The 23304-nt window shown below is 40.4% G+C and overlaps 1 protein-coding gene across 12 annotated transcripts in view; it reads left to right on the top strand.

The window, feature by feature from the left end:
- PDLIM5 (PDZ and LIM domain 5) overlaps positions 1-23304 on the top strand; it is a 128558-nt gene that overhangs the window by 29508 nt on the left and 75746 nt on the right. For all 12 annotated transcript variants that reach the window (XM_075751592.1, XM_075751591.1, XM_075751593.1 and 9 more), the window contains exon 3: positions 11346-11497. In XM_075751592.1, coding sequence (XP_075607707.1) covers positions 11346-11497 — 152 coding nt within the window. The remainder of the gene's footprint in view (positions 1-11345; positions 11498-23304) is intronic.

Here is a 23304-nt window from a genome sequence, read left to right as displayed (position 1 = left end):
ATCAATATTCTATACTCTTAGAAGCAGTAAGAAAACCAACCAAACCGAGCCAGCCTGCAGGCTTTCCGTATCATGTCTTGGATCCAGTTGGAGAAATGAATGGATATTGGGTTTTGGTGTTGCATTGTTTAACCTGGAATTGTTTCCTAGCTTAGTCTCTAACCAGCAGTGCATACTGTTTGGTTTTTTTTTTTCCAGAATGCTAGAGCAGTCTTGGTTTTAGTCCTAAAATTTAAGACTATAAATGATTTAGATTTTTATTTCCTTAGGTGTGATAATGAAATAGAGTTTGCAATGAGTATTCAGGGTAGATTTCTTTTTTCTGTATCTTAATTTTGAAATGTCCTGATTTTAGTTTTGGTAGAATAGAGCTCAAAATAAACATGTTGCAGCCTAACTCAGACGTTAGGTTATTATGATCAGCAGTTGCAGTGCAACCCAGGAGACTTAAAATACACGAGAAGAATTTTAGACGAAGTTCATAGTGGCCACAAGTACACTACTAAAGCTGCAGAGAAGAAAATGCTAATGAAGTTTTGGATACATTTATATTCAGTCTTAAATGTCTGCAGTGCATTTGGCAATCAAATGGTAAGGGGAAATTACTTAAAATGAGGGTCTTCATTTTGCAGGCAGAGTATTTGTCCTGAGCAGCTTCCTGTTTTCTCTGGACGAGTACTTTTTGTCATGTGCTGCCTAAAAAAAAAAAGAACAAAAAACCCAAACAAACAAAACAAGAAAAACCCAAAAAACCTGATAATCTTCTCATACAGGTCTCCAGCAGAGAGGACAAATGCCTTTTTATTTATACAGATGAGTGTGTTTGTGCATAAATATTACTTGAAGAAGATACGTGTATAACACCATCTATCGTAATATATCCAGTGTTTTAAAGACATATATAAATAAATGTATATATAAAAACCCCACACCTGGAACTGTATTAAAAAATAATGTAAAAGTGATGTTTAAACTCAAGTAAACTAAACCAGTGGGGTGTGTGTGTATGTGTGTATATATATAAAAAGTTTAGAAATGGAAAATTAAATTTGAAATTGTTATATATTCTCATGAGCTTTATTACCGTGTGTTAAAGATTTTTGCATCTCAGCTATAAACAGCTGGTATGACTTTATTAAACAATGTGCAACTCCTTCAAAATATGTTTCTTGTTTTCTGAGTTTTTTTTTTTAAATTGGACTTTTCTCTGCAGTATTTTATAATTTGGGGTTTTAGCCAATAAGTGTCTGGCTTAAAATAAATGTCTGCTGTAATATTCCCTTGACATATAAAAGGCAAGATATCCACTAGGAATTACTAAGGTCTCCTATTTCTGTTCTACTTTTTTGTACTAGAAGTTTGCGTTGGACTAATCCTGATGAGTTCTCTCTCCATTGCATTAAATAAAGGCACGTACATATAGGACTGTGCTTTCATTGATCTGGAATAGGTTTCAGCAGATCAACATATTAGCCATAATTGGTTTAATTGTTCTTTTCTGTGCGCTTTGGAGCACGCTGAGCTGAGTTGTCTTCTTTCACATGTTTAATTTAAGGTTGCCTTTTCCTTCCACGTTACCGAAGGAACGGTTGAGCTGGAAAAGCTTCCGCACTTTAATGCATTTCTTCTGCGCTGTCTCCTTGGGTGCTGAGCTGCATGCTCAAAGGAGAGCTGGCAGAAGCGTAGCCCTGAGTCCCCAGCCTTTTTGGCTGTCAGTTATAATGCTAACAGAACTTCTTCATTTTTTAAAAAGAATATGTGACTTCTGAATATGGCAGGGAGTGGATATGGTGGGCTCTCATTGCTGCGCATGGGTTTCACCATGAAAGTGGACTTTACAGCTTTTGCAGTGTGCCGGTTTGGGATGGCATTCAGGTGAGCTGCGCTCCCTGGACGGGTGATTTGTGCTAATGCTCAAAGTGCCTGAACTTGCCTCAGTTTTCCTCTTTCCTTATGTGGGGTGGTTTATCATTATCTCAATTCTTTGAAGCAAGCGGGTTGTTTGCTACGTGTTTATGCATGCCTGCTTTGTTTCTGGAGAGGAGAAATTGAAACAATGGCTGATGTATCATGAGGGACTCAATTTGTAGTAGCGTTTTCTTGCCACTGGCTGTTAGTTTTTGCCAGTTGAGGTTTTAGTTCATGCTTCCCCACTTAACTCTCTCTCTACTTTGCTTTCGGATGTGGGATTGCTTCATGAGGTGCATTTCCTTCTCACTGGTGCCATGTATGAGGCTACTCTTTTTCCTGTGAGAGGGATTCCAAGGCAAAAAAAAATCGATACCTTTAAATCACACAGTATAACATATTATTCTATTTGTATTCCTAAACTGGGTGTTCTGGAAAGCATGGGGTGATTGCATCACGTTTGCTGCAGGAAAGGCATATCCCGTTAAGAGGGACTAAATCGTAGACCAGGAAAACCTTATGAAAACCAGATGACACATACTGGGGTACTAAGGTTATTAAGGAGGTGGATGTTCAGTTAGTGAAATTGGTTTTATCATCTGTAAATGAATAAAAAGAATCTTGTTTGGGAAGTACACCATTATATGCATCTTCATATGTATGGCCTTTAGAGTATGGAAATGAATTTCTTCTTTGGAAGAAGTGAGCTCAGTCCATTTGCCACTCCATTAGAGAAAACTAACTCTTCTTTGTTTTGGGTTAGTTCAGGAAGCCCCAGCAATAAAACTTACTTAGTAACTTTCCAAACTCTTTATTCCAAAAGAGACAGGCATGTAAACTTCTGTTCTGATGCAAATCGTGTTGCTCCTAATGGGGTGCCTCCTCAGCAGTCCCAAGTTATTTGCATGCTTTGGTTGTGGAATTAATTTGTGTTGGCCATCCAAAAAAAATCCAACCCTGTAAGTGGAAGAGAGACTCTACAGGCTTGCAGCTCCCAAATGCTAAAGCAGCCATACAAAGCTTACATCATGTTTCTAGCTACATTTTCATTCCATTTCCTCTTTCTGTCTCTCCAAGAAATTAGTAGGCAGTAATTTTTACCCACTGGCATATAGTGTCCCAGGGAGAAATCTGGATTAGTTCTGTAAACTCTCTGAACAGAAGAATGATCTTTAGAGAGAAGACAGCCAGTGAAAATAAATAGGGCTCTAAGGCAAGCCGGCAGCATGAGAACGCAACTGAGCTCCTTGAGAGAAGGCTTAGTGAAAGCTACTAATTTAGGGTCTTAAATATCTGCAGACATTCTGGCACTTGGCTGTAAATAATTTTCCATCACTTAAGTATTTGGAAAGCATTTTTTTTAAACTACCCACGTTCTTTTTGCAAATATGATTTTAGCCATGATGTCTGAATTATTTTGCCTTAGTCCTTTTCACAACTTTTTTTTTGACATTGTGATATTATTTCCTCTCCAAATGAGAACATTAGTTATCTCCTGTTATTCAGGGGACCCACAAGTATTGCCCATGCCATCTTGGTGATAATCCTTTTATCTCTTTATTCTCTTCAATGCTTCAAGTGGCTTGGAGGAGCAAGACCAGATGTTTAGTCTTGTTATGTGGTAATAGAGGTGCACTTGCACAGAGTAGTTTCTTTATTCCTCATTTGAGGTGAGTGTGAATTTTGACTCATTTTAATAATCCTTTGAATTCCAATTTTAACTTGTATGTCAGTACACAAAAAAAGTTTAAGCTACACCTAAAATACGTGAAATGTATCAGAATTTATTGCTCTGTGTGTAGTTAACTTCTTCCATTTCATATGAGCAAGGTCAAAAGCAGGGATCCTCCTTTCTAATAACTGCTACTGAATTTGCAGTGATGATGCTATCTTGGTGTTAAGTCAAAAATTAAAGCTGAAGCCACCTGCTGTGAAGTTGTTTGCTTCCTTACGTCCTGCAGTGGTTGGGCTGCCTTAAGGGAAGGGCGAGAGGTAGCAGAGATGAAACCTGCTTGTGGAAGAGTAGCGCTGCAAGGAAACCATCATTAGTCAAGCTGTGACAAGTGAGAGATGGTACCAGCTAATAACCCTTCTGGCATCAGTATGTGGAAACTGTTTCTGCTTATTAACAACCTGTTCTGGGGCAGGCAAGGGAAGCTGAGGGCTTCTGCTTTGCTCCCCTGGCATTGAAGTTGATCTGTTTAGTGTTAGTTGATTGGAAAATAAAAGAACATGTAACCAAAAGGCCTATGCGTTGTGCAGTTACGCTATTTTGTAAACTTAATGTATATTTTTTTAGATCCTTTTCTGCATCAGCCCAATTGTGTGTAAGAGTAATTAACACTACGCGGTGCCTCTTTTAGCAGCTACAGTCCCCTCGTGCTCCTCTGTAGGTGCATAGCTCTGTGTTTGGTCCATGCAGGGATGGATGGGAGTGATGGATGCATGTGTAACAGTTTATTTAAAGTGTAAAAGCAAGTTAAATTTTTTTTCTTTGTGGAGGGCATTAGATAAATATTAAGGACTGAAATACAGCAAGAGAAAAGTCTTGAGAAGAGAGAGGTTGAAACTATGCGTCTTTTTCCTAAAACCTGTGAACCCAGAGGCATGCTCAGCCATGTTTGTGTAGAGGGAAAACTCAAACTTTGTGTTAGGTTTTGTTCGACGTAATTTCTGAATGCGGGACTAAAAGAATAGATAGCACAATCACAATAAAATGTATGTTGTTGCCAGGAGTACTGCTGAGGATAAGTGGCAGAACCGAGAATGAAATGCAAGAGATGGTTTTGTGGGTTCTTCACTGGCAAAACGGCTGAATGCCCGTGGGCTCTCCCCATCCTTTTCCCATGGGCTGTGATGAGTCGAAGGGCTGATTCGGGTCTGCTGCAGCCGAGCCACTGCCGCACTGCAGCGAGGGAGCTGCTGCGTGTGGAGGGAAAGGGATGAAGCAAAGCTGGCGGAGCTGGGAGGACAGGCCGGGAGGTGTTGGTAGCCTTCTGGCTAGGGCTGGGCTGGTATCTGCTGTTGGGGTCCACAGCCAGACCCAGAAGTATGGTGGACTGATGCTTTGCCTTGTACTTTTTTTTTTTTCCTTACGTGTTATCTCTAATGATCATTGGTGTACTGTGCATGCCTTAGATTACAGCTTTATAGATCAGTCTGGAAGCACCTGTAAAGTTGTGGGAAGAAAAAGGAGGAAAATGAAAACTTACAGGAGCATGGCCTCATGGAGCAAGGTGAAGGCAGGGTTTCCTGGCAGTGATATGGCGCAAAATACTCTGTTAATCAAAAGGTTTTTTTGACCTAAGCTAATTTTGATCACTGCTTGGTTTGGGGAAAACCTTCAGCTTATTTGCAGGACTGCTTCATAACCCCTTTTATAGCTGGTTGTGTCAGCGATTTCCACTGCAAACCCTGCATTAGGGTTCTTATAACTCAGCTGTATAAATTTGATCTGGACTTTAAAATTGGCATGTATGTTCTTGATTTGGAAGCAAGTATCAAGGCTGGCTGGCTGATCTGTTGGCTATGCGAATAACATTGCTGTAGTAAAGGCTGTGAGGAATACGATACAGCTCTCCGTTTCCATTGAGAGCAGAGGAAGCTTATTTGCCACAAAGAGCAGGTGCTCCCATGGCTTTTTTTTTTTTTTTTTCATGTGGAAGTGGTAAGCTATATCCCAAGTGTCCCAAACCTGTTGGGAGTCCAGAGCGTAAGCTGGGGTTTTGCTTCCTTCCTGACAGGGAAAGAGGTGAAGAGGGGCTTTGGCGAGCTGCCCTGTTAGGTAGGTAGGGCATGCTGGAACGCAGCGATACGTGGTGTTCAGGTGTTGGACCCAAGTACGCCGTGCTGCCGCCTCTGCGGGTTGCATCGTGCTGGGGTCACCCATCAGGAGTTGAGTCGGATGCACACAGTCCGTGTGAGGGAGCTGGTGCAGCTCTAGAGCATAAGTGTACCCCCCCTCGTGTTTTGGGGCAAGGTTGTGTTCTGCAAAAAATGCAGTAAGAGATGCTTCTCCAAACTTGCAGCGATTCACCAAAGGGGTGACGTACATTTGAGAGCATGCTGTTATTTACTGGCTCTTGGTGCGAGGTGATGCTTTAGTCAGGTGAAATGAGGCTGGGGATAAACAAGGTAGTAACAGGTAATGAGTGTAAGTATTAGCAGAAAGTGTATTATAGTAGGGAGATAAAGCCCCTGTGTGAAACGTCTGTGTGAAAAGGCAGAGTGTTATTTGATAAAAGAAAGGTTGCTTGATTGCTTATTTTGTGATTCTGCAAAGTTCTCTTGTAATGTTCTTTTCTGTATGCAGGTGTGTTATGTTCTGGTTTTTCAATTATTTAAAATACCTCAACATAGGGAAGGATGTAGACTGAAAGAGAAGCAAGAGTGGTAATGATACAAAGATCATTTTCTGGGTGACTTCTGCTTTGATTACGCATGTCTTTAAACTGAATTGCTATAGCCAACTGTGTATCAGAAATGCTCGAGGGGTAAAGATCAAGCTGGAGGGATTCTGGATAGCCCAGCAAGATTTAAATTGGGAGCAACGAATTACATTCTGAGAGAAAGTTGCAGATGACATTGAAGGATGTTTGTGTGATAGGGGGGACCATTATTTACTGTCAGACTATGCAATAGCTTCTTTGGGAGAGTGGTTGTGATGCACTATCACACCCCAGTTGCAGCTAGGATTGACTCAAGGCAGGCGGCGTGGGAAAGATGAAAGGCAGCTTCCATCTCTGGTCAAATAGACCTTCGTCTTAAGAGTATCTGCAATTTAAGTATTTCCTTTATTACTGCATAAAAACTAAATAATGATGGTTCAAAGAAAAGATGCTTGTCAAGTTTTCTTCTTAGTCGTGTGAGGAAAAGTAGATGGTTATATGTTAATTAGAAATTAATTAAGCTACAAATTATATTGATTCAGAGGTAGATACGCATGCAATTTTCCTGGAAAGGATCTTTTAAAATATCTCATTAAAGCTTGTGAGTAAAAGTAAAAAGAGCTATTTTTTGTGCTATTTTTTTTATGTTGGTTACCATGAAACAAAATAATAGGCTGGCTAAAATCTAGCTCAAGAAAACAGTTGTATTCCACTGTGTTTTGGGCTGTTTCCTTTTAAAAATCTGAGGTGTTGAACTATGCTGAGATTACTTTTTATACTGTTGCTCTTGAAGTTGATCATGCATCACGAACTGGTTTACTTCTGTTTTATCTCCAGTTGGAATGTATTTTAGAACAATATTTGCAATTTTGGAATTCTCATGTTTAAAACACTAAGAACAACAACAACATATTTTTTGTTGGGTTTGGGTTTTTTTGGGTTTTTTTTTTTTTTTTGGTGAAACAAACGTGAAATCTAATGTTAGATGGGTAATTTTATTTATGTTTATTAGAAAGTGTCCTGAGCATCTCTGGATGGCATAGGCTGGCTTTTGGCTTTCAGCCACGAAGCTGATTACTGCTGAGGGGCCGAAAAGAGGTTTGCTGCTGGGGGCTGCAGGAGTGATTGGCCTCAGCAGGTGCCTGATCGTGAAATGTCTCTCCCACTTGCCTCTGTCTCAAAATGAGCTTCCCAGAGTATAGAGACATGGAACTAAGTAGGAGGAAACATTTCTGGCTCAGCAATTTAATTGTTTTTAAAGTCTGCTGTGTGACTTCAAAAAAATCTCCCTATTTTTTTTTGTAGCTGTAATTCATGCTTGATTTTAAAACCCTGCCTCATACTGTAAATACAGAATTAAAACAGATCCATCAAGCATTTCAAGAGTATTTTGTGATGCTTAGCTTGATTCATAAGTAGCCTGTTTTATAATTTTAGTGCCATGCTCTTCCATGCCTACATCTTCTTGCATCGATTCCATTTGTTTACATGTGTACGTTCAATAAAGATATGTTTTAAGGATATGCATTTTTCCTATTAGGATTTCAGCATTAGATATTTTTTGCTTTTGCTCATCAGTTTACTAGTCTCTTGGTATTTAACATAGGTAATACTGTAGTTCTGTGACCGATGTTGGATAATTTTACTACGCTAAGTCTAAATTTGCCATTTAAGAACAAAATTGCTCATGCAGGACAAAAAAAAAGCTGTACGAAAGTAGTAATGATTTATAAGTAATGCTTCAAAATTTCCTATATCTTGGCAACTACATCTCTTTATATCTTCTGCATCTGTTGGATTTTTTAGGATGTGGGTGAAAAAGAATGAAATAAATTGAGTTAGTTTCCATTGTGCTAAGGAACATGGGAAACCTTTCTTTTAGTCTTGATTCTTGCGTCTGTGGTAAAACTCTGCCTTGTAGTTTCCGTATCACTTCATTACAGACACTTCACAAACCAAGGATGCTTCTAGCACTGTCAGGGAAGACTTGTGCTGTGGCTGAGATTTCCTAGAAGTACCAACCTCACCTCTCTTGGTTAGTCAGATCTCTTATCCAAAATCAGTAGGTGTTACTTGGAAGTTGTATCTAGATAAGGAGATTACTGCTCTGGCATCCCTCTACGCATGCAGTTCTTCCCACTCTTGTCCAGTAATTTGTTTGTTCAGCTGTGTCTATCTCACCTACAAGGCAGATTCAGTCCCCTGCCTGCATGGTGGGTCTTGGACATAGCCAGGGGCTCACCATGCTTCTCAGGACCTGTCTGCTTTTTCCTCCATTTCCAGAGTGCACTTTCCAACCATGTTTTTAAGGCATTTTCAGCCTGGGCTTTTGCTGAAATTATTTTATAGCAGTGTTCTACTTGTGCTTGCAAAGAGTTTCATGCCCAGCTGGCATCAGTTTGAGCAACCTCTTGAAAGTCAGGTGATTAGTTATGGGTTGTTGTGTGTTGGCCACTAGAATCAAGCAAAAAAGTTTGAGGGTTTTTTTTTAACTTATTTGGTTTTTTTTACACTGTTGTGGATGGTAACACCCTGTACCCTCCCACCCCCCTGAAAATAGTCACTCTGGAGCCTGCTTTTTTTCATCACAACTTACAACGTGCGAGCATCACGGGTATTTGCGTCGGAGAAAGCTAGATTTTACTCACTTTGGCAGTCCAATCACAAAGCGCAGCAATCTATTTGACCTTTAGGTTTTAGCACTCGTACGTTCCTTTCCCTTTTCTAGACCTTGCTGACAAATGTCAGCATGCTGTAATGTATCAGTTTAGGGATCTGTTTATGGCAGGTTCCACCCCTCACCCAAAGGTTTGAGGAGCTTCCCTATAAATAGTTATGTTGGTCATAGCTTTCTATATGCTTGTGGGGTTCCCTGACCTGTGCTTGATAGTAATTGGGTCTCTTAGCTCAGAATTGAGTCTGACACCAAAGTTCGGAGGAATTCTGGCTTTGTTCTTGAATCCTTTTGTAAAAGGATGCACCATACAAGCTGTAATTCTGATGAATTTAGCAAGTCCAGAAGTTTTCTGAAAATAGCGCATCTTCTTCTTCCTTTGTTTTCTCATTTTCATCCTTGCATGGGACTTGCTCTGCTACCTTTCCCTTGTTAGCACGTTTTGGTTTCAACTCTGGGTCAAATTGTTACGTTGATCTGTAATGCTGAAGGACTGGCTGCTGTTTTGAATCTGGGAGATTACAAGTCACCCTACATCTCAGGCCTCTCCTTTCACCAGAATAATATGGTTGCGTAAGATTAACACCAAATGGAAGGATTTTTCTGGTTTTGTTGGAAATTTTGGCTATTGTTTTTAGTTGCTAAAGATGGCTATTGTAGATGTGTGTGGGACAGAGATTGATGTTGAAAAAAGCCATGAATGTGAAATTTCCTGCTTTCAGTCTTTATATTGTCAAATTATACATTTTTGGGGTATTGCATCTGCATTTGTCTGGCAGCATTAGGCAATACTTTTTCCTCTCTTAAAGTATTTGTCTTCAGATGCTGTCCAATACGCATGTCACAACTGTCATGTATTATAGTCTCTGAGATGTTAGGAGAACCCTAACTGTATCAGGCTGGTGGGACGCTCTCCACAGGTTTACCGACAAGTGACTGCTCACGCACAAACGCAAAGACTGAGTCCCTAGTATTTCACATATTTCTACCTCTCTGCTGTAGGCAGTTTTCAAGACCTAGCCTTGCTTCTGTTGGAGAAGTCAGTGGTGTGGAGGCTGGTGACTGTGGTTTGTGGTTGGTCATTGTCAAAAGGAATCAAGAGGAACAAAAACTTCTTGGTCCCTGCTGAATGAAGTAAAATAGAGGTAGTTAACAGAGATGAAAGTCCTTTCTTCTGCCCCTCTTTGATAAATAGCTTGCTGGGGCACAATTGTGGTCCAAGGTGAAACTCCACTTTTGGAAATAAAGATGAAGTAATTCCGCTGTTTGCATCACTTCCCTAAAAACATAGCACTTCCTTCAAGGAACAGACTCATGCTTGCAGGTGAAGGAAAGAGTTGTGAGGTTTTGTATGCACAGCACAAGCAACTACGACTTCTCTGCTGTAAGATAGAAAATACATCTGAAGCAAAGAGGGAATTTGCACCATCCAGGCCTGCTCTCTGCAGCCAACTATAAAGTGATTAGCAGTTTGAGGACTAGAGATATGAATCCGTGCATAGATCTTACCATGTGTTGCTTTATTTATTTGTTGCTGTTCTTGGGAGTGAAGCTAGCTGAAATGCAGTAGCATCAGATGAAAAGCTTAATTTATTGTTCAGTTGTGGGCAATAATGTGAACTTTACAAAGGTTTCTGTTGCAAGGCTATTTCATTCAAGTGGACCAAAGGCCGTTGAGCTGAACTTCGGTGGTGACCTTGATCAAAGAGGCGGAGTGCTCAAGAGGTCTTTCCTATTCTGGTCTGAATATATACTGTGGGTTGCTGGGGGCTACAAACCTACTGAGAGAAAGGCAAAACAAAGCCTTGTAACTGGTCTGTCTGTGATGTTGAACTTTTGACTTTCTAGTAGTTGCAGCTGGGGAAAATTCAGCTTCACTATTAATGAAGTCTTCCATGCATGTGACTAGTCATTGACAAATACATAAACTTTGAAGAGATTGTTTAAATGGAAAATGTAGAACAGAAGAAGCTGGTTTACAGCCTTCCTCTCTCCTCTTGTGAGAAAAATTTCATACATGAAAAGAGAAGAGGCTGGAACTTGGCATCCAGGAAACTGTCTGTTTCTTGGTGAACGTGCACAGCTTCCAGCCAGTAAAGTAGAAGTGGAGCTTGATTTTGAAAAATAGGCAGTATTGCACAACGCTTTTCATGTCACTGAAGTGAAATAAGAACAAGAACCTGTAAATATTGCCTCACCAGAAAGATAGTTCAGTGACTTTCATAGGGACATACGCACAATGGAGAAAAGATCTGGGTTTTTTTTCTTTTTTCTTTCTGTGAAACAGCACTGTAAGATATTGTGGCTCTGTGTTCAGAGAATATAAGCATAAACCATCCACGTTTCTCATTTACCCTTCTTGTGTGATATTTCAGCTTAATGACGGTGGCAAGGCAGCCCGAGCGCACGTGGGGATAGGTGACGTAGTTCTCACCATTGATGGGATAAGTACGGATGGGATGACTCATCTAGAAGCACAAAACAAGATCAAAGCATGTACAGGCAATTTGAACATGACTCTGCAAAGGTAAGATACCTTTTATATTTTTTTATTTTTTTAAAGAGAATTATTCATCGTTGTAACAGTTGTTTGGAGGATGAAAACATGTCAGTGGTTTGGCAAAGTGCGTGGAGTTAAGAGGCCACGACTGAATGATATGCTGCTGTATGCTGAAATGTGTCTTGATTTATAGCATTATAGAAAACTTATTAGATGTTAATTATGTGAGTCGAGAAAGACCTTTTTCAACCTTCTGTCACTTGCTCTGCATTGAATGAAGTCTAGTTCCTCTTCCTTTTGAGCTTCAGTTTAGTTAACACTGGTTTAATTAAAAACAGGTCTTATGCAGCTCTTTTTCCCTCCCCTGACTGGCTAGGGGCACTTCTTTTTTGGGTCAAGTCCTACATCATCATTTTTATTGGCAACAGAATGATGAATTTAAACAGTTAACTCCTGAGTTATATGGATGAAAATACTGCAGCTCAAAGTCACAGAGAGATGCTTCCCGAAGCGGTACTACTGTTTCACAAATTAGCAGCCTCCCTTTGCTAATTGCAGTGTCTATTATAGAAGTTACAGCTTGGTCCAGTCCCCCCATTCCTGAAATGTACAGTTTATTGAATCTCAACATACCTCTGTTAGTCTGGGACTATGTTTTGGGAGGGATTGGAAGAAAGGAGCAGGATGCTCACGTGTGGGTTATTGGAACTGAAGCAGGAAGAGCAGCAGCACAAGCAAGAAATTCTTTCAAGCTCTCAAAAGTCTCCCAGGGCTAAATACTGGCTTTTATTAGAATACTGCTATTTTTATTTAATGATGTGAGTGAGCATCTTGGAGGAGGATTGACCTCTGAAGCCATCACATAGTGAGAACCATCTTTTCTTGTTGTGAAAGAAAACAACAGCAGTTGCACCCTGTGATTGCTGTTCGTGCCCGCCTTCGGCGGTCCAAAGTTCCTCAGTGAGCATTGGTGGAGGCCCATAAGAGTGTCTCTTCACCAGTTACTACCTCTTTTGGCAAATTATCCTGCCCTTAATGAAAGGATCACCTCTCTCAGAGAGTTCATCGGTATAAGAATAAAAGAGATGACATGGTTGTAGGTTTGACAAATGTCCAGCTCTCCAAGGTGATGGTGCTTGTTCCTAGTCCTATGTCATGTGTAGTTGAACGGTTGTGTGAGTGCTTTCTTTTCTAAGAGGCTACAGTTCAGCCCTGCTTGTTTCTTGTTTTTCCTGTTGTTCTGCTGTACTTTGGTCCTTAGCTACCCTTAATAAGGGATTCCCTTTGCTCAGACTCTGAGGAAGGGAGTATCTTGCGGCGTGGTTCATGCCTAGGGCATCTTCTTGAGTGAAACTTGTAAAGTTGGCATTAAAAGTTTCTTGATGAAACAGACGTATTACACCAGCTCATCAGGAGAATCCTGCATTGCATCTAGTGTGTCACTTGCTTTTCTGTCTCCCAACGAGGTAGGCAGGTCGTTTAGAAATTCACTTTCCAGGAGCCCACTGAGTCACTCCAGCAGGCAGCTGGGAGCATGGGGTTTTGGCCCACTTTCTCCCGTCACCATAAATTGATGGGCAGGGTTAATATCAGATATAGGAAAGGAATAGCAGGTGTGTCTCGGTCAGGCAATAACTTGTCTGAGGCCGCTTCTGGTTGGGTGCAGGGATGAGTGGTTTGAAAATCGAATTAATCATGAGTTAGCCCAGTCCCCTCCTGTTCTCACCCTGTCTCCCCAGCGTACAATCTGACTCACCAGCGTCAGCTACCTGACAGCTGAAGGCTAAGTCAGGATCAGACTAGCAGAGATCAAAGGAATGGCCTCGGTCCTAGCATCTGGGGGTGGGACAGATGTCCTGTCTTGCGGCTCTACCGGTCTGTGATCCCCTGGTCTCAGCTGTTTCTAATTCTGCCCAGATCCCATGAAACCAAAGCCATAGACAGTGCTCTCCCGGCTCCTCTGCCTGTGAAAACTTCCTTGCTCTGATTGTTGTTTAGCTGGAGATTTGCTTTGGTTGTTTATTTGTTCTCTATAGCCTGGAAGAAAGTGCTTCTTGGAATCAGGCTGGCTCAGGCGAACTGCAGATGCTGAATGCCCATGGGAAGGATGGCTTGAGAGTATAAACAGGGTGGAAAGATGAGCCATTTTAATATTGAGGGATCTCCATAATCGTATTTTTTCTGTTCCTGCCTCTTCTTCCAAAACGAAACCAAACTAAATAAAATATTTTGAGCTGTAATTGTTCACATTCAAGACTAAAGAGATGCTGTCAATGTGAAACAACGTTGGCCTTCAAAATATGAGTCGATGCCATAGATAGGAAAACCTAAGACATACTTTATTTTGGTTTTACTGCTTCTAACTATCTTTCAGGGTTTTTACACTTCTTTGAGCTTTTATCTGCTTCCACATAGATTACTGATAGTTTGAACTACAATGCAAGAATGTTGAGGTTAGTCTTGAAAGAGTATACGAATTCTTAGATACTGCCGTAGTTTGCTGTGGCTTTAAAGGAACACAATGATCAGTTGGTTAGTGGTGTTACTTTGACATCCAAGAAAATTGGAAGAGCATTATGGCTTTTGCACTGTGAGCATGTCCATGTGGTGTTTTATGAAAGATGTGAAAGAACTTGGTTTGATCAAATCAGTCATAGAAACCAGAATATAAATTTCTTTTAAGGTCAATATGGTACGTTTTTGGTGGTAGCACCGAGTGATCTTTATTCACGATAAATTGTAAGAACTACCATGCGCTCATCTGTGGATGCCTGCTTTACTCTTGATCAATTGTAATTGGAGGCAGATTCATGTGGAATATGTGGAAATTAATATAGTGGTGCAGACTTAAGTGTAATGTGAAGATATTGGCAATTTAGGGAAAAATTGTTGGGTATACCACCAGCCTCACGGCATGTCAGTGACGGGGCTAGCTGTGCTGTTTGCTAGGGAGGGGCTAAGCAAAAAAATCAGTAGTTATTTGAAAAAGAATCAGGGTCTTGCTGTGGCTTTTTAGGGGCAGCTTTGTGTGTGTTGCGAGGATCGAACTGATGGTAGAAAAGCAGCAGTATACCCTAGGCATTAGGAGGCCAGCGAACCCGAGTGGGTCCCATCTGAGGCTGATGGGCTCCAGCATCCCAGTTTGTGCAGTGGTCGGGGCACGGCGACAGCTTGCTTTTTAAAAGCTACGAAGGAAACTTCGTGAGTCTATGTGGCAAAGGCGAGAGAGGAAATTCTTTTATGATCGGCTTCTTTCTTACAAATATTTTAACTTGATATGCTTTTGTACTGCTGGTGAGGTTTTCGTTTGACTTCCTCTATTCTTCATGTGCAAAGTGGAAAAAATAAAATTGAGAGAAACAAAATGAGGGGCAAGAAGTAGCTTGCCTGGGAGGTTGGAAGGGATATGTAAAGCAATGCCTTCCAAAACTTTATGTACAGGTTTAAAGCAGTGTATTTATGGAGGCAGATGTGCACGTACCTCTTGTGGAAAACCAATTTAGATGTTTTGTAACTTGTAAATGAATGTTGGCAAAATATTTGAAGGGAGAATAAAAGCTCCCTTTTTTCCTATGTAAGGCAATATTACAGCTTGATTTTTTTTTTTGTTTTGTTTTTAAATATGGAATTGTTCTCTACCCCTGAAAGGGACTGGAATTCCAGCTGTCACAATTGCAAGTCCACTTTGCTTGGAGATTGCTTAAACACAAAGAGATAAAATTGTGCTTGCCAGCCGTGTACAGTAGGTGCCCAACACTTGCATGTGTTAGCAAGTATTTTCAGGTATGTCTTTAAAATTAATTAGTTCTGTAAGCAAGTCTCACTGTTTAGTATGACAGTTATATTTTTTTAAATTGTGAAATAAATTTCTAATTTTGGCATGTTATTTGGTCATTTTTCATATTAGATATGGCTCAAAAATGTTGGGTGTGTTTTTTCTTTTTAATTTTGTATCTTTGTAACCTGCAATTTTAGCTTCTTGATAGGCTGTTTGTTTTCTTTCCCCATAGGGAATTTTTCTTTGTATATGTTTCTCCCTCCTTGAGATCTTGTGCTTTTGCACCCCAATATTTTATTTTCAGTTAAAGCCCTTTCCTGGTTCCCATGAGGACAGATGGAAACCAGGTGCTTGCTTTGTGGATATATTTTCAAGTTCAGTAACTTAGCATGGACTTCCATAAATAAATCTGTAAGTTGCTGAACAGCTAAGAGCCACCACCTATTTTTTTAAATATTGTTTTTGGGGACTGTTTCTCTGGACTCCTGCCTTAATGATACTTTGGAAGTGAGAAGGATAAAGAATTGTGTATTTCTATTGTTGCCTGAGATCACGATACCCATGAAACTTCTAGAAAAAGTGTCAGTGAGCAATACAGGGATAAAAATAATAAAGAAAAGCCTGGAAATTTTTTCTTTTTTTTTCTTTTATAATATAGAACTTATTTGCCTCTCTATTTCCTGAAACAGATTGGAACAGCTAGAGTGTGCTTTGTAAAGGAATTTTTCACCTCTCCCTGTGAATTTAGTAATTTAGGACAAAAGGCATTGGGATCACTCGGCTTGGGAAATGAAAGGATTCTTAAGGTGGTTCACCTCTCTCTCGCTGTATTGCAGTGCTTCACAAATTGGTTTTTTTGGGTACAGTAGGTTGGCAGTGAGCAGTTACTGCAGTTCTGCTTCCAGCTCTTCAATGGATGTCTTCATGGATTTTTGCAAATGAACAGGGGTGTTACAAAGCAATAGATAAATTTCAGTGATGGCTATAGGTTTTGGAGTGGGTTTTTTTGTGGTTTTTTCCCCTAAGCCTTTTAAAAGCACAGAGTTACCCAAGTGTCACAGGTGAGGCTAGGGCCTGCTAGGTATTTCAGACATCCATGTTGACAGGACTTGGAGCCAAAATTCAGACAAGCCTTAAGGCTGAGTTCTGCAGCTGGTAAACTCACGTGCTAAAAACCGTGACACGCATTTTATCTGCCTGCCTGAGTATGAATCTTTATCATACTGTTCTCTCTCAACTTTTCAGTTTTTCTTTCAGGAAATGTGAAGTCTAGACTTTTTAGCTTAAGAACATCTGAAATTCTCATGATTTGAGGTGGGGTAATAAGGAAAAAATGTTATGGATCATTTGATTTCTAAGGTCATTTTTCAAGTTATACAATTCAAAAAGGGTTTTCTGCAGTAAGACTAGCTCAGTATGCTTTTTACTTACTGTTTTTATTGTACCCAGTCTTGCTTTTATTAGAAAACAATATAATGATATTACCATTTATTGTGTTGAGAGTTCTGCTCTGCTTTGGAAACGCACAAGAGGAAGAGCGTTTTGCTGTGTGAGGAGCGTGTGTTCTGACAAACTATATGGACAAAATGAATGCTCTTGTTCCCATTTTGAAGATGGGGAATTGAGGCACCTTGATGTAGGCCAGGTTTTAAGAGACTTGAGTCCTTTGCTCCTCAGGTGTTGAAATATTCCCCTAGGATAGGTTAGCTGTAACCCATTTAATTTCTAAAAAACCCCCCCCAAAACCCCCCACCAAAACCCATCAAAACCAAAACAGCAATGCAGGGAATGGCACCATGGATCCCAAGAGCCAGCCTTAGTTTAGTCACTGTTACAGGGGAATTGAAGCACTAAAGTTTAAAAGTTTAAATTGCTTCCATAGAAGAGGTATGAAAACAGTATAACCACTACATCAAACAGGAGAGGCTATTATAATAAAAATAAAAGAGGAGGAGCAAGCAGAAGAATGCAAGTATTGAAAGGATTTCAAACTATTAGCAATACAGGCATCGCTTTAGATGGTGGTTAAAACTCATGCTTTCAGGTTTGAGTCACAGGTTCCTTGGGGTGGATATTTTATTTCCATAAACCATATAAGGATGAGCTTTAAGAAAGCTATGATAAGAATGTAGTTGGAAGTCTTGTTTTTCTCCAACTTTGGTTTACTCATCGTCATCATTTCCCTTACAAAGGCCTTTTGACTGTAGTTTTGTTCCTCAGTAATTTGCTTTTTTAGCATATAAAAGAAGGTTGATTGTCATGTGACAGTTGAATGGAGACAGTAAATGGGTTGAAAGCATCACAACTGAGTAATTTTTTTCTAAACCTGAAAACAATTTTTTTGCTGGAATTCTTTTTTCTGTAATATTAATTCTTGCATAACTCCTCTTTGAAGGATGTCAGAACTGAGTGTTGGATGATTAAGGAAATAAGTGCCATTATTCCTTTTTAATTGAGAGAGTTAAGACACAGAAAAATTACAAAACTCAGTAAAGGTCATATGGCTTATATACAAACTGTATATCTGTAGTTTAGTTGCTAGTCAAAACCTTAGGCAACTTATTTCTCAATTGTGGATTGTTACCCTCAATCATTAATACTGGTTTTCCATAATTATGCCTGAAAATAAACTTGCTGAAAAATAGTGCCTCCCAGACAGAGGTTCACTTCTCTTATTTAGCCAAGTCACTAAGCTTTGAGGCGGTGGTTATTCCAGGTAGCTCACTCGGCGGAGCCCCGTATAGCCCTGCGAGACTTCACACGTTCCTGTTGAACTTTCCCTTATTGACCACAGACTTTTCTCAAAGTTTCAGTAGGAAACACTTCAGCTATTTCTGATCTGTTGCTGGTCTTAAACGGTCGTGGCCTCCTCCCTGCCACATGCCAGCGTTTCATTGACTTGAAGCCTTAAAGCTGTCCAGTGAACTTCTTTTTTAGGAAAAAAAGAATCAGTTGTTAAAGCTTTCAGTAGCCTGTAAGCTCAAAGCAGCAGAGGTTTTGGGAATGACTCTAACCGGCTTAATGATGCAGGTACGGATCTGCCTTGCTCTGCGCATTAAAATTCCTGACTCGCTTTTGTTTTATGGTATTATTTTTATGGAATTGCCTGCTTCCGAAGAAGCATTCAGGTTGCAAAGCCAGGTATGCAGAAATAGGAAAATGTGGTAATAGAAGAGTCTCTATTAAAAACAAAAATATATCACTTAGGGCTGCAGAGGAGAGCCTGCAGGACCAGGCAAGAAAAGTAATAAGGCCAAGAAAGTAATATGGCCCTTGGAGTTTATTGGTTAAAAGAATCTGGTGACTTGTTCTGCAGTCCCTCTCATGATCGCTGAATTCTCCATTTCAGCAGCGCTCACCTCCCGTGCTTTCAGAAATTTGTGTTGGGGGTGTGGGGCATGAGGGGAGGAGAGCCGTGCCAGCAGGGGGGCAGCCTGGAAGGCATTGAGGGGACGTGACTCTTTGTGCAGGCTGCTGGCGCTGGTCTTGGGAGCGGTTTTCACTATGGAAGTGTAAAGGACCACGTGCGCACCTGGCGCGGGGCTGCCCGGTCCATCAGACCCTCGTCCTGCCCGCTTTGAGGTTTGCCGCGGGGCTGAGGAGAAATGCCGTGCAGAGCTGGGGCTTGCCTGGCTTGCCACACCGTTGGGTATGTTGCTCGTTGAGGAGGAGGTGATGATCCGAGGTTGTGCGCCTCGCGGCACGGACATCGCCAAGTGCTTTTGTCAGCCTGACCTTTGGGCCTGGAAGTAACCTGACCTGCTGGACCAACTCTGCTGCGCCACATACAGTAGCCAGGTGCTGCCGAGAAAGCTGATTTTAATCTGCAAATTTGCAGAATCCGTTTCCGAGCTGGTGTTTCTTTGAAGTAAATCCCATGAACTCTGTGCAGGCTCTTCAAATTCTTGTAGGCTCTGTAAACGCCAGCTTCAGGACTTGGAGGTGAGGCGTTGCCGGGCTGGAGCCTCGTGGATTTAGTGTTTCTCCGTTCTAAATGAAAACCAACTAATGAATGATGCTCGTTTCTTCTTTGTGTACAAAGGTGTCTTGGTGTACAAGTATATGCACTTTTTTTTTATTGGAGGCAAGGTAGAAAGCTTTTGCTCTTAACTTAGCAGCTGAACAGGTTTTGCTAGCTAAGCCATGCCTTTGGAAAGCCTGCCCACGAACTAAAGAAATGGAAGGGTACAGCTCTTGCTTCCAGCTGGAATTCAGAATCTTTTGTTGCGCACAGCGCTTTGCTGCACGCCAGCTAGCAATTAGGTGAACCACAAAACATGCTGCAGCTAAGTGAACCTGACAAACTATAAAGACTTGCCTGGAAGCTCAAAGCAGAGTTTCTGGGGTGAAAATGGAAGGTTGCAGGGTAAAAATGGAGTTCAGTGACTTTTGCAGGACCGCACTTACCCATCTGCCAGGAAAATGGGTGGGAGTGAGGGCTAGTTAAGCAATAGCAGCCTCCCTCACGTTATGTACCTTAGCCTGCCTGGGGATCTTTAGTGTTGCAAAAGGTCGGGATTTGTAAAGGCCATTCAGTTGCTTGAGGCTGATGCAGTATGTAGCATAGGCACAAAAATACAGTAGTAATATAGGTAGTGGACAATGGCAGGTGCCAAAGGTAGATCATTATTTACTGAAGGTCAAAAAGTTTCCTTCAACTTGAAGTTTAAAGACACTTTTTACTTTACTTTCAGTTACATCCCTTCCACTCCCACCTCCTTCCCCATATCATTAATACCACCACAGGGGGTGGGGGGAAAGAGGCAAAGAAAACTAAGCAAAGGAGCAGCCCTGGAATAAAACATTTAATTCAAGGAGGGCTGAAGAACAAACACATAACATGGGTGACTTTTTTTTATTTTTAGTTTGCTTGCCCTCGGGGAAATGCAGAATATCACCTCTGAGTTGCAGCAATTGCAATGAATTTACCATTACGCTTTTGGGGTTTTTTTTTCTATGTACTGCATCGTGGTGGGCTGAACCAGAGGGCACTCAGATTAGACAGATATTTCAAAACTCCACCTTCATTTGTATGAAAATAAGACAGCCATCATCAAGTAATTGCCTCTCACAAGCTGGGAGCCTGTAAATTCAATTTGGGATAAATTTTCAGGATTCCTACCCACATAGTCCAAGTCCTCGATGGAGTAAGGGTTGCTCAGTTGAGAGGCTGCTGGGGAGGAGAGCTCAGATGTTATCAGCAGAGCCTGACAAGCAGCTGGGTGGGAAATAAGTTGGGACATCACTATTTGTAAGGGTAGTGAGTGTTTGTGGGAGGAGGTTTGCAAGTCTTCTGTAATCTGAGAGTCCCTCCCTGAAAATGGAGGGAGAAAGTGTTGGATCCCAGAAGTTCCCACCTGTTTCCAATGGATCAAGTGGTAACTAAAGGACCTTAACTGGTTGTCTTGCCTTTTTTTTTTTTTTTTCCCCCTTAACCAGTGAGAAATGTCTGTGCCTTTGCTTTGTACAAGTTGTTGGATAGCACAGACGTTTGACAAATACAGCAAAATCTAATTCTGGACTTTGTCTCTTTAATTTTTGCTTAAAATTACTTTTGTTTTCAGACAGGGAATTAAAGACTTATTTTTTTTAAACAGATGAAACTTATTTGCTGACCCTGTAGATGTTTGCTGTAAGGTCCAAAACCATACATATCTTTCAGATATGTTGGGAATAGCCAAAGAATAAATGTTTATCACCTGCTGTTATTATATTGACAATATTCTTTAATTCCTACATTTAAGACAGATATGAAAAAAAAAAAAATTGCCTTCCATTATCATTCCACTATGGGGATTAAACCACTCTACAATATGAAACTTTTTTAAAACAAAGATTCAATGCTAAAACAAAAAATATACAGTGCAAAAGATTATACGAGCTTCAAAAGTGGTTTTACACAAGCAGATCATTAGAAAGGTAGTAGTTTTGGCTTGCTGTTTAGATGTACAGTAGTTTAGAAGCCTATTTTAAAATAGAGTGAAAACTAAACTAAAACTAATCTGTATTCTAGCTGAGATCTGACACGGTTGATTTCTGTCTGTGAAAACAAGAGCAAACGGTGATGATTTATTCAAACACATTTTACCTGAAACGGTGTACTTCAATAGGAAATACATGGCAATTAGATCATCTTACTTGATCTTGGCACGTGCTGGATGGCCAGTCTGCCTCAGTACACGAGGCGAGGACCAGTTTGCAGTGCTCTGCCTAGTGGGGAAAAGGCAAGTTAATGATAAACTACTGCTTGTGATTTAAAACAGCTTTCTGCTATACCAATAGTTTTCTACTGTCTTTCAGAATTCAAAAAAGCTGAGTTGAGGGAGTATCTTTGTGGGCAGCAGGCAATCATTTAATGTACTCCACATGGTTCGATTTATATGCTTTTACTGTAAGCAAGAACTAACATTTGCAAGCTCAAATTTAATACAGAACATATGTCTAGGTTGATTGTGGTGGTAACTAGTGTTACTAGGAGTCTGACCATTGCCTAACAGTCATCTGCAGGTTATAAATGCCTCGTTCATTTTGCTTGTCTTTTAAGTTAATTTACGTTCCCAGTGTTGAAAAGCCTTTTCATTGCTGTGGGAGGGTGGGAGCAGAATATGCAGTACATGTTCAAACATCCACACTTTGAAAGAGGTGCAACTCTTCCTAAGTGATCTTTAATAGCATGGATGTTTCTTAGTAGTAGATTGAATTTCTTTCCAAAACATTAAATATATGTGTATTAGGAATACAGGAACAAAACTAAGCAAATCTTCATCATGTAAGTCTAAAAAAAAAAAATACCTTGAAAACCACAGGAGTTAATTTTGCTGACTATTGAGATCTATGTGATGTGCAATAAAGCTTCTATTTAACAGGTAGAAGTGCCAACTTCCTACATGAGGGGAAAGTGTTTACTGTCAGCTGATGGTGCAATACCAAACCAGCTGTTCTACAGTCATTACATCCCAGGTGCTTTGGGCTGCACCGCAGTTTCAAAGGTCTGTAGTGGCTGTAGAAGTTCGCTCTGTGCGATTTTTATTTATCCTTATTTGTTCTCCTCGCTCAAATGATGCTGAAAGGCGTGTTGGGTTTTTTTGGGAGGTGGGAGGGAGAGGGGTTTGGTTTTGGGTTTTGTTTGGGTTTGGTTTAGAAAAAGGCAGAAATTGAACCATTGAAAAGATGAGATTTTGATGGCTGATAGGCAAGCAATGTTGTTTGCTCTTAGTGTGACTTCCTGTTTCTGTCCTGCTTTTTAGTTATTCTGAGGAAAAGGTTCATAGCTGTGTTTCAGGAAGCTCTTTTGGTAACTGTTTTCCTCCAATTTAGAAATAATCCTCAGAGGGGAGTGTAGGGTTTTTTTCTTTAATGAGGTACAGAAAGCCATCAGAAAAGTGGTATTCTTAAGATTTTCTTATATTTTGTTTCAGTTGAAGTGTTCTTTGTGCAGTATTACTTTCCAGCAGGCCTTTGATGCCATTCTGGCTTTCATTTCCTTATTTTCTAATGGACTTCTGTGGTATTCATGGTGACAGTCACCGATACTCCATAAGCACTGCAGCATGATGTAGCAAAACATTTTTTTGTTTCTCTAGTAATATTACCTATTGTGTGCGGCAGCTAATTACAGCTTTTTTTAAGATGCTATATTACTTGCAAAATGTTTTCCATTAGTGATCTTGATATTTCAGGTGTTATTTTGTCAGAACTGATTTAGCAGTTAAGTGTAGGTTTTAAATGCATGATCTCTAGTCCATTTCTGGATTTGCAGCAGACTTGGTTTGGCTTTAATGTTTTATTTCCTCAAACTAGAAGTTTCTTCTTTTTCTTATGCAGATAAAGGTTATCTACCATTCACACGTTCAGATCTGATCTTATCTGATAGCTGCTGAGGCTCTGAATACTTCAGCAGAAGATACTAAGAAAAATAAAGTATCATGATGACCGTTAAATCAGGGCTGACTATTACCCGTCTTTTTTGTTTAGTGCCTTGTGAACTGAAGTGTCTCTGTTCTCCCACCAAATATTTTCTTGTTGTTAAGAACCCGTAGGCAAATATTGATAGTTG

This window comes from Balearica regulorum, chromosome 4 (assembly GCF_011004875.1).
Source record: "Balearica regulorum gibbericeps isolate bBalReg1 chromosome 4, bBalReg1.pri, whole genome shotgun sequence".
Taxonomy (NCBI): Eukaryota; Metazoa; Chordata; class Aves; order Gruiformes; family Gruidae; genus Balearica; species Balearica regulorum.
This window is presented reverse-complemented; position numbering and strand designations above follow the sequence as displayed.